A 12,022-nucleotide genomic window follows, 5' to 3' on the forward strand; every position below is an offset into this window, starting at 1 on the left:
CTCATATTAAATAATTGCCAAGCAAAAGATTGTTTTGATGAATCATCATAAGGAGTTGACTGAAATCGTAATTCATTGCTGCTTTGCAGTGCTGTGTTAGCCAGTGAGTATAGATAAAAGACTTCAGCCAACGTTCTTTCCGAAGACTTAAAAAATTCTCACCACCACCGAGAAAATGCCCTGTTTGTCTTTGCAATGCTTGTCCAGTTGATTTAGAGACACTTATTTTTACTACTTGGAGTAGCCATCGTTCCAGTTGCTCGCTGGAAGATTTAGAGTAGCTTTAAGAATTGCCTTGAGAAACTCACTTCTCTTCTTTCCATTAGCACTCCTTTAAGACCTGAAGTTCGTGTAAGATTATGTACATGATGCAATAAATCTGTTTGGCTGCCCACTTCAGTTGCTTGGTATTCCCATCCTTACATTTCAAGAGTCTGATATTACTTCCCTTAGCACTATCACACTTCCCACAGAGGACGAAAACCTGCTTACTTGGTGAAACTGTCTGTTTCTTTAGCTGCTGCCAGTAAGATGGTAGGAGTGAAAATGTTAACGGTTGGTCCTTTTAAATAATAGAAGGAACCTGTTGTGGCATCCTGTTTTGAAAGTCGTTTTTTGGTTCTTCCAGCTCCTGTCGTCTGTACCCACCTGTAGTCTTGCTTGGCTGGGTTCAATAACAACGTTTAGTTTGATTTCAGCCTGATAGCACAGTCCCTGTTTCACACTATTCTCGCTCCTACGCTCAGGTCCCAGAAAGTCACCCTGAAGGTGCCTACAGGTTTGAGTATTCTCTCTGAAGTATTTATCTTCAGAGGAAATAGCTGTTTGAAGGGAGGGTTTGGTGTCACTCGTGGCTTCTGTGTTGCTGAACCTTTGTGGTATCTATGGAAGGAGCTGAGATCCTGCTGAAACAGAAAGAGGCCCTGGAAGTCTGTACAGGGCTGTAGGACTGTGGTATGTGTTGTCAGGTACCAAGGCGTGAGCAGCCAAGCTGAGGAGTTATCAGTCATAGATTCATTTAGTTACAACTGAATGGACATGAAATGGATTCTGTCTGTCAGGAAAAATACCCCAGGTACTGGAAAACAAGATGCTGGAAGCTCTGTTTAAGCCAAAAGAAAAAGCTGAGGCTCAGTATTGTTTCGTAGATACTTTGTTAAACTAGAAATTTCCAAAGGAGCCTGAAGTTACCTGATTTTTTGCAAGGCTTTGTATTTTCCAAATCTACCAAGTATTGCAATACTCCCAAACATATTCAATTTCAGTGTCCCAGACTCCAATCCTGGGCCATAGATCACCACGGATGTCATCTTATTACATGTAAAATTGGAGTAAATGACCTTCTAAAGTTACAGATAAATAAATTACATTAAGGAAGAACTACAACATAGTTATTTTATTAATATAAAAAAATGAATATATACTGAAGGGATTTTTTGCACTGTTTTAAATAATCCACTTTACATTCAGATTTGGTAATTAAATTCATGTATTTCAAGCCATATTAGAAACATGCTGCAGAAGATGGTGGTTTAGTCTATACGTTAGATGGCTGTATTACAGCCTGAAGTAATAACTTAAGCTATCGTACTTTTCAAATTCTGATTTGCAAGTCAGTTTGGGTATTTGTGTCAAACATAATGGCATTTTGTGCTTATACAGGATTACTGAACTTGACTAAAATTGGCACTGAGGCTTCAGGAACAGGATAATATTGGAGTCTGCTAATAGTGCATAATCACCACATTCCTAGTTGTAAATGTTCTGTGTCTGAAAGATTTTTCCAACATTTGTTTAAAATTACTTTGCATCAATGGGACTTTGTTTAAGTACAGTTTATTTTGCTCATCAGTTTTTTGCCAGAAGTCATCATTCTGGTAAAGTCTTTATTGTCCTGCTATTGAAAAATATTATGATGTACAATTTCTAGGTTGTGAATGTGGATATGCCTATTACAGATGATTCGGAGCTCCAGAAGTACTCAAAGGTATGACTTACGTGATGGTTTCCTTCATGCTATGTGTGGGCAGAGTAATCCCAGGAGGGCATGACACAACTCCAGCTTTGTTTCAGAAATTTAGTGGCTTTGTGGCTCTATTTTACTTTTCCAAAAAAAGGCTGCCAATATTCTGCTTGTCTTCTGGACTGGTCCAATACCTTTTCGTAGCATGGACAAATGAACCTTTTAACATGGACACACCCCCAAACAAAAAAAATAAACAAACCAACCAACCAAACAAAAATAACAAAACAAAACCCAAACCATGCATATAAGCCTCAAATTTTGGGGTACTTAACTGCATTGAAATTCAACTGTTGAAAGCCACTACAGAATGGAGTAGAGGTTGAAACTCTGCTGAACAATGTCATCATCCTGCAGAGGAGTTTGGCATAATGATCCTGGCTCAGGGGGAAGGAGGTCCTTTTAATGAAAATGGTCAGAGCTGAAATTAATTTTAGTCTTCTGAGACTTTCGAGGGATTTTCAAGATATGTATGTTAATCTCCTGCAAAAGAGGTTTGTGGACGTGATGCATTTATATACTTGTGGGGATGTCTCAGAGAAGGAAGGCCATAAACTCATGATCAGACATGGGTGTGAGAGAATGTTGAGGATCAATGCTCCTTTTACTTGAATATCCAGAATTAATTGAGAAGCAGAAGGACAGTCAGTGTTTCAACTTAAGTAATAAAAAGCCAGAAAATGGCCAAACTGAAGGAGCAGATACTGCTGATCATCTCTTCTCCCCAAGATGCCATGATTTCTCCTGTCGTCTGGATAGTGTACCAGTCTATGCTAGTCTTGCTAATATTAGCAGACCTAAGACACTAATGGGTGGGGGGTCCCTAGAGAAAAATTCCAAATTGAGGAGACCCACTAGGAAAAGGCTAACCCAAAATCAGTGCTTTCACCTTGCAGAAACAAGGATGCCAGTATTATTAGCCATTTGCAGGGGATGCTTCATGGATATTTTTCCTACCTCAGAGTAGGGTAGCTCCTAAAGGAGTAAGACAGCTGATCTTGTGGTGAGTTTTTATAGTGATTATGGAATTTCTTGAACACTCACCTTTTGGGTAGGGTAGGCTGTAGGTGGTACTTTTCTCTGCATTTTTCCAATATGGTAACCTTATTTAAGAACACAGTTCAAATTGCCTTTTCCCCCAAAGGGCAGACTGGTTGTTTTTATTTGTGCAAACAGTTTGTGTAGAGAAGTTATGGACACTTGTGCTGTAACACAGATGATGTCATTACAAAGACTTGATCATCTTGCTATGTGCTTAGTTTAATTTGATGAGCTACTGAATCCTAAATGTGTTTATATCATGGTAGATAAAGTTATATACATTCTCAGCCATACTTATCTTTTGGCAGCTATTACCCATCCACACTTTGAGATTAGGAGTTGAGCTTGACACGTTTGATGGACATCATTATATATCATCGATTGCTTCAGATGGTCCAGCTGCAGCACTTGGTCTTCTGCGACTGGAGGATGAACTTCTGGAGGTAAAAAAAACCAAAACAACCCCCCCCCCCAAAACCAGAACTGATATATTTCCTGTTTGCTTAGCTGCCTTAAAAATGCTTGTATTAAATTCTAGCTTGGCTGCTGTGTGTGCCATAGTAGTATTCAAGAGTTGGTTGTGGAAGCAGTTCAAGTAGTGCTTTGGAAGTCACATTTATTTTCTTCACTGTTTCATTGCTCCTTTATGGACAAAATGTCAAATTCTTGTGACCTCTTAGTGACTTCATGTTTTTTTTTTCTGAAATGTTTTAACATGAGTGTCAAGAGTTATAAGGACAGAGGTAATATTTGTGTTGAATGTATTTGTACCTGTAGTCCTTTAGCTCAGTCTTTTGAGCAATTTGGCATTAGCTTTTGTGGTGGATAATCTTTCTTAGTCTTTGTCACTCCTAAAAAATTTACAACAGTCTCAGGAATAGTGGTTCCTGTTATGCATTATAACTTGCTTTGTTGAGTGTTGAAAGACATTTGTGTGTATGAGCTAGTACATCAGTGTGTTTAAATATATATATAGAGGTATTGGGGCAGCTTTGAAGTTATTGGGACCAGACCTATTTGCTCAGGAAAATATTTGATAGTATTAAAATAATACTGAATTTGTGTGTGTGTATATCAGTATCTCAGCCTGCAAGTGATAAGTCATTAAGTTCCTATTGAATACCTGCTCTTTGTGGAGTATTTTGAATTTGAACCTTTTTGTAGTGGATGCAAAGAGCATTTAATTGACATCAACAGGAACAGAATTAGGCTTTCTGAAAGATTAATTTGTTAGGTGTACAGCTCTCTTGCTTTTATTTGTTGTTCACCCTTTACTGTCAAAAATTAATACTGATATCACTAAGACCTGAAACATGTTCTTCAGTTATTGCTTAATGGAGATCTTGATTCCTAAAGGAAGGGATTAATGGAATGCTGGAAGTGTTGTTTAAATTCCTTGGCCACTAAGCAAAAAATTGTACACAAAAAGCAATAATGCAGTGCTGCAGAGTAACTTAGGAAACTTTAATTGTATATATTTAACAGTTTTACTTATTACTGTGTACTTACAATTAAGTTCACAGATATGTCCAGACCTAGTGAGCATAAATTTTTTTCTACTCTGTAGCTGGAAAAAAACCCCAACAAAATAAAAATGTGCTCCAGGGCTAAAGCTATATATGCCAGGTTTAGCCTAGAGTATGTTTTTGCAGCCAAGTTATAAATCCCCTTAAGTAGGGGTTTGCAATGGAAAAAGTGACAGCCCCATTCCCCAAACAAGCAGCTCTACCTGGGCCTGATACAGTTGGGATTAAAATGTGATCAGCAAGGAATTTTTTTTTTAATATATACTGAGGTTGAATGTTGATTATTTTTAATGAGGTGTTTGAATTATGATAGAAAGCATGGTATTTTCTCCCCCCCCGCCCCTAATTTTAGCTAATTTCATTGTGTTGTTTTTCAGGAGTAAATTGCTTCCTTGTGTCCTTCTAGTTTTGCTATAAAATTTCACTCATTTGATGGCACAACTAACTAGCGTGGTGTGGTGAATGAATGGGGTGTAGGGCACCTTGCGTGTTTAGAGGCAGGTTTCTGGGAGCTGCAAAAGAAGAAACGGGAGTCCCCGGGTCTGCTTGGGAGTGCGCCGCAGCTCTTCTCCATCAATCACAGCATGCTGAGAAGTGCTGGTAACTTTCCACCACGCTGCCACTCTCGATGCATTAAAAAATCCTTACGCGTAGATACTTCTGCTTAAATAATTAACTAATGGATTAGCCTGATAGCTCAGCAGTTGCTGTAATTCTTACAGAAAAAAAACATAGCAGTTCGTCTTACCATGCTGGAGGCCAGTCGCACCACTCTGGATTTTTCTTCTTGGCTGGGTTATAGTGTGAGAGGAACTCTGTGTTTCCCAGCAATATAAGCTATATTTACATTGTAAGAAGCACAAATGAAAAGTGGGGAAAAATAGAGGTGATCAGGAAGAAAATGGTAGCTAAAGTGAGATTGCTGTGTAGTCTTGCACAAGACTGAGTCCCTCCAAAGAACAAGGAGACCTGGGGAGTATATGGCGAGGCTCTGCCTCAAGTATACCTGTACAGAGGTGTGTACATGTATGTTCTACATTTACCTGCTATATTTCCTAGGATCAAACAAGAGTTCATCTACATTAGCATTGCAGTTTGGGTATGGAGTGAACGGTTGAAGAGAATCTTCAATTATCCCCACTTACTGTGCTTTGGTTCATGTTGTGGAGTGGACTTGGATGATGTGTACTGGATTCCTAAACCAGTGGTTGCACTCCAGTGACTTTGGACATTTGGTCATGAGAGCAGACTGGAGGTAGCCTGAAAGAAATCCCTGAAACACAAGAGGTGTCGGGATTGAGTCCATAGCACTAATGGGGTTAAACTCCTGCTCTTTTGGGGCTGCGCTGCTCGTCAATATAGATGATGCTGACATCAATCACACCTACTGACATTCTGCTTCCCTCATATTTAAGGATACCACTACGGAGCAAATAAATGTACCCTCATGATATTGCAGGTTATAAAATACGTAAGAGAGGATGAATCACTGTAGTTTTGTTTTCCTGAGGAAATAAAACTGCAGTATCCCAATTTTAAAGCAGCTTATTATCTATCTTCTTTTTTTCCCCTTGTTTTAAGTCTGTGGTTTAAAACACCCAGTAACAATGGCCTTATGGTCTTCTCTTGTCACTCAGGATCTGAAGCTTATGGGATGGTAAGCTTTGACCCTTGTCAGGGATTTCTGATTAATTGCTTACTGTAATTGATTTCTTTTTTACTACATAAACATTCTTGCTTATTTTCTGTAGGATCTATTTGAGTTTCAACCATTTTGTTACATTTTAAACAAGTGACAAAGTTGTTCTAGTTCTGACTCCCAAGTTTTTGCTTAGAGCTCAAAATCTGCGTTTTCTTAAAATATTTTTGAAAATTAAATTTTTATCTTTTTAAATTCAAACACATAAGCCTAATGCTAAAAAAAATCCCCAACAAAGAAACAGGTGACAATGAAATAACAACAGAATCCCAGAATCAATGAGGTTGGAAGAGCCCTCTGGGATCATCGAGTCCAACCATTGCCCTGACACCACCATGGCAACTAGACCAGGGCACTAAGTGCCATGTCCAGTCTTTTCTTAAACCCCTCCAGAGATGGGGACTCCACCACCTCCCTGGGCAGCCCCTTCCAATGGCTAATGACCCTTGCTGAGAAGAAATGCTTCCTGATGTCCAACCTGAACCTCCCCTGGCGAAGCTTGAGGCTATGTCTTCTTGTCCTATCGCTAGTTGCCTGGGAGAAGGGGCCAGCGCTAGGAAAGATTTAGGCTAGGAAAAGCAGTGAACAGAAAACAAGTTAGAGGAAGCTGAAGAGAGCACAGACATGATGTAGCAGTCAGTAGTCACAAGATCTTGCGGATGAAATTTAAGTCTTGCAGTAATGCACATATACTTCAGAAGCATATGTCAATAAAACAATGCAAGCTTTGCCAGAATCCCTAAGTAAAATTAGACTTTCACATTCAGCTGGGGAAAGACATGTATGCAGAAAAATTAATAAAAGGATCTGGTTGATATCCTTTTAATTATCTTAGTGTGGATGTGTTTGCCCTTCTGTGTAGGTAAATGGAGTTCAGCTGTACGGAAAGTCACGCCGTGAGGCAATCACTTTTCTAAAAGAGGTGCCACCCCCATTCACGCTGGTTTGCTGTCGGCGACTCTTTGATGATGGCAGTGAATCTCTTGTGGATGAACCCGTCGTGGGAGTTTCCCCTCCAGAACAAAAGGTAGACTTCTCATGTCATTCAGTTATGTAAAGGACCATAACTTTTTGAAAAAGTACATATATTTCTGAGAAAGTGATTCAGCTTTCTAAAGACAGTGTTTCTGTTTTCTTTTTGCTGTTTGATCCAGACCACTTTTCAGTCTTAAATAACATTTCCCAAAATATATAGTTACATGAGGCAGTTTTGTATTAAATTGTCATATAAAGCTGCGCTTGCCATTCACTTTGGGCTCGTAAAGGACAGCTGGTGTCTCAGTGAAAGATAGTTCATGTTTGCAACACTGCTACTTTTACTACAGTTTATACAGGTTGACCATGAGAAACTTCATTGTACTATAAATACAAGGTAGGTAAATCACCCAGCTAGCATGCTGAGTGTGTACATCCCATTCATCATTCTTACACTTCATAGGTGAGTGGGGGCTCTGAATTATACTAAATCACATCCTTGCCACCATTAGCTGATTACTTCCATGTTCTGAGTAGGTTTTTATAGAACTGGAAAAAAATGAAACTTAATGTTTCTTTCCATTGCAGAAGCTTTAAAGTCTCAAACTAAAGCTTGACACTCGTAATGGTTGTTCCTATTTATAAAGTATTTACACTTTGACTTCTCTTCTGATATTTTCTGATCTAATTTCCTCTAAGTTGGAGAGTTAAACAAGAAATATGGATGTTTCATGGAAGAATAAGGTGTACAGTATTACGCCTATTTGTAAAAGGCCCTTTCTGTTGCAACAGAACTTGTTCCACTGTGTTTTTTGATGTTGCATTTTACTGAACATTTTCCATGTGCATCCTGTCAGTTGCACACCTTTGCCATAAGGTGATACTGAGTGAACAGAGGTTGCCTTCTCCTTAGAGCCATCTCACAATATTTCTGCTTTTTTTGTCAAAAGTATCAAGAAAGTGTGTGGAAGAAAAATTTCTTCCTTTTGCATCACGGCAATGCTCTGTGTAATAGACATATTTGTCCAAAGAAATAAAGTTTAATCAGTGTGAAGTTAATGGTACAAAATTTTAACATTTTTCTTGGGACATCATACATTGATATTTTGTAAAGATTGTGTTGGTAAAATAGCAGTAATATTAAAACATGCATTTTAAGTTAGACAACAAAAGATGCCTTTTTGGAAGATGTATTTATGAAGCTGTCCTTACCCAACTAAACTGGGTAACTATACATCTTTCTTTTATACCTCAGCACAAAAATTGTGAAAGAAACTGCTTTTTCATATTAGATACTATTTGTGTAGTTACAATGTAAGAATTTTTTGTTTGCATATTTAATGCCACAAGTATCAGATGTGCCTGATCATCTGGTCTTTCTATTAGCTGTCTGTGGTTAAATCTTTTATGCTAAGATATTTATTTTTCCTTTATGCATCTAATGGGACAGCTGAAGTTCATCAACATGTAACAGGTTAGTAATATTATAACAGCTAATTTGACTAATACGTGGGTATTTGTATGCCAGGTTTGGCTCCGATGCTCAAAACATGTAGGCATAGTCCCAGGGGAGTATCCGAGGCAGCAAGCTGGAGAAAAGTGGACGCATAATGTTCAGTGAAGTTGTAATTCCATAAAAGGTCATATTTTATGTATGTATATTGCATGTATGAGCCATTAATAATCAAAACATTGGAGGAATAGTGTTTGTAAAGAACTGAAAGAACAGTATTTGAACTAGAGCTTTTATTTTTCAGGTGAAACCTGAGGAAGACATTAATCCTGAGGAAGAAGAAGGGGAATTAGCACTATGGTCTCCTGATGTGAAGGTTATTGAACTGGAGAAAGACAAAAATGGTTTAGGATTCAGCATTTTAGACTATCAGGTATACTTTTCTGTATAACTAAATACTAAAAATCCCTTTGATCCTTCGTCTTGTATGGTGCTTTAAAGCACTTTGTGATGTTGATTACTGGGTGATCACCTTGGCACTTGGGCCTAGAAACTGTGTAGGGAAAAGTAATTTATTTTGCAGGCCAACTCTATAAAGTGTGGTGTAGAGCTTGTTCTAAACCAGTCTGATTATCAGATGTGATAAAGTGCAAAATCTTTAACCAAACTCCACCTCATAACTCGATGAGTTTAATGGCTAAATGTTGGGGGGAGGTTAGTTTTTGTTTTAACTTGGAATGGCTTTTCAACTGTGAGAGTGGCAAGCAAACTTCCTTAGGTATTGTAACATCATTTCCTATGTACCAAATTTAGTGTCTTTTGCTTTTTTCTACCCTCACTGCCCCAAATCACCTTCCATTTATAAATGGAGTATAGACTCATGATGGTTTGTGATCTGTGGTCCCACCCAAGTCATGGAAGGATTCACTCAGCCATGAAAAGTAGAGTTTGCAGAGGTAGCTTTACCAGGACTGTCCTTCGCCATCAGAATGGAGCGTCGGGGCTGACAGGTGAATCGGTGTTGCAAACTCAAGTTTCTGAAAACACAAATTTGCTTTAATACACTGATTTAATTTATTAGTAAAAGAATAGAGATTGAAGAACCTAATTAATAATTTTTCAGTTATGCTTCTCTGCTTAAACTATTAAACCAGTATGCCGGAGATACAGGTAGAATTTTTGGGGTGGGGAGTGTAGGGGGAAGTTAACTTTCAGAAGTCACTCAAAGCTTAAAACTTGATCTCACTAAGAAGAACCATTTTGGGGTAGATTATATACTTAATTGTTAAACTCCTTAGAAATCAAGACAAGTCTTTAATTTGGGGAAAATTCTACTAAAATTAATGAATCCTTCTTTCAAAAATGTTGGCTTCAATTAAATATATAGAAACTCTCAAAATCTGAGTCAGAATTAAATGTTCTTCATGTTTCTAGTCAATGTGAAATATTTTTAAACTTCTAGTGATCATATTTATAAGGAAATAAAATAGCTGGATCACTCTTCTTAATAATATACACATCACATCTGAATACTGCCTAAACATTGTAGTTTAATAAAATGTTTTCAACTATTGTGCATACATGTCAAGTGATATAAAATTCACTTTTTGATACAATAAGGCACGAATTGGGAATGAAATAGAATAAAAAATATTTGAAGTATTATGCAAAACCATTAATTCTGTATTTTACCAGTGTGATTTAAGATTACTGAAAATAGATCCTGTTAGTCATTTTCGCTGACACATGTTGTGTTGCAGTGCCAGCTTTACTGTAGAGTTGCTAGGAGTCTTTACAGAGCAGTACTACACAGATTTGCTTTTAAGTTCTCACATAATCAGAATTAATGAAGGCTTTAATAACAGGCTTTTTATTTACTTATTCGCAGATGCAAATACATGAGCAATGTTGTGGTACTTTCAGCTAAATTTAAATACATTCTAATCAATTCTAAATGAGTGGTAAACCACTTAATCTCAGATCTTTATAATTTCAAGATATTTATGTATAAAGTATGCTCTTTTGTTTGGGATTTGCCTCTTAGATCTTTTACACTTTTCATCATCTGCAGATTAATTTTTATATAGAGATATCTGTGGCTGTGTGTGTGTTTATGTAAATACATCCATCACATTCTGGAGTGCAGGGCAAAGAAAATAAATAATTGTCCATGCTAGATTGGAGGCGGGGAGAGGAAAAGTATGTGGTTCCTGGGAGACTGTTCAGAATTCTTAAAGCAGATTTGCTGAGAAGCACAAAATTACAGTGAAGTGTTTAATTGCGGCTTAAAGGACCTGGAGACCTAACTCTGTTTTCTACGTTTCTTTTTTGCAATTTTACCCTTCTTTTAAAAATGAAGGGGTCTTTTTTTTTTTTTTTAAGACACATACTCTTTGTTTTGCAAGAAAAGATTCAAGCCTTGTAATAGCAAATGACACTACTTCACTATATATTTTGAGTAATCATATTGGGGGGGGGTGTTACTGTTTTTTTGTTTTTAAATGAAGATGGGTATTCACATGACCTAGCTTCATGTACCTAAATGAGGTGCATCAGTGAGGGACCAACCTTTTTAGGCTCCCATTAGTGTTGATGGAGGCAGGGTGGGGAGGAAAATACCTTTTAAGAGGTGATTCTGAGCAGAAGAGCTATTCACGGTGCTCAGAATTACACTTACAAGGACTGACACTCTGAGTTTGTTACAGAAGTTTAAGGAAACTTTGGTGTTATGTACCCAGCTTGGAGGTGATGTGACTGTACTCTGGGTTTTTAAGATCAAATTATTTCTGTAGCTTTCAGTTGAAATGGCACTATAGAACTATCAGTAGGACTTCATAATTATTCCATTATAATGGAATTATATTATTCCATCATCCTTTCCCCACACATCAAGTTTTGATAACATCTCTGAAGTGTTACTGCAGTACCAGTGGATACCAGCCCATTTCACTCGCTTCTTGTGAGCGTCTGGTGACTGTTATCTGCAGTATTTAAGAACCCCTGAAATCCTGCTCATACAGATGTGTTCGTTTATGACAGTGAGTGATGCCAGATGCGCTGCAGAAGGGGAAGAATGCTGAGCCATTAGAGACCAGGCTGCTTACAGGGCTGTGGAAGTTTCTTCCAACTGCTTTCCATCCATGTTTGTTTTGAAGCACGAGGCTTTTTACCTTTCCATCTTAATTTTGGTTATAGAATTAGATGTGGTGCTAAGTACTCTCATGGTATATAATTTATGGTATTTGTCTCTTCATTTTCTCAAAACTAACTACATACTCGGTGTAAAGGATATTGTGCCTCAGTTG

At 37.8% G+C, this 12,022-nt stretch overlaps 1 protein-coding gene across 1 annotated transcript in view; it reads left to right on the plus strand.

Moving 5' to 3' along the window:
* The window catches only part of PATJ (PATJ crumbs cell polarity complex component), a 147,010-nt gene that overhangs the window by 23,612 nt on the left and 111,376 nt on the right, over nucleotides 1-12,022 (plus strand). Inside the window, exons 14-17 of the mRNA XM_068407131.1 lie at nucleotides 1,931-1,987; nucleotides 3,373-3,507; nucleotides 7,152-7,337; nucleotides 9,034-9,150. Of these exons, the coding sequence (XP_068263232.1) occupies nucleotides 1,931-1,987; nucleotides 3,373-3,507; nucleotides 7,152-7,337; nucleotides 9,034-9,150 (495 nt within the window). The remainder of the gene's footprint in view (nucleotides 1-1,930; nucleotides 1,988-3,372; nucleotides 3,508-7,151; nucleotides 7,338-9,033; nucleotides 9,151-12,022) is intronic.

The sequence above is a fragment of the Nyctibius grandis genome, chromosome 8, assembly GCF_013368605.1.
Source record: "Nyctibius grandis isolate bNycGra1 chromosome 8, bNycGra1.pri, whole genome shotgun sequence".
Classification (NCBI taxonomy): Eukaryota; Metazoa; Chordata; class Aves; order Nyctibiiformes; family Nyctibiidae; genus Nyctibius; species Nyctibius grandis.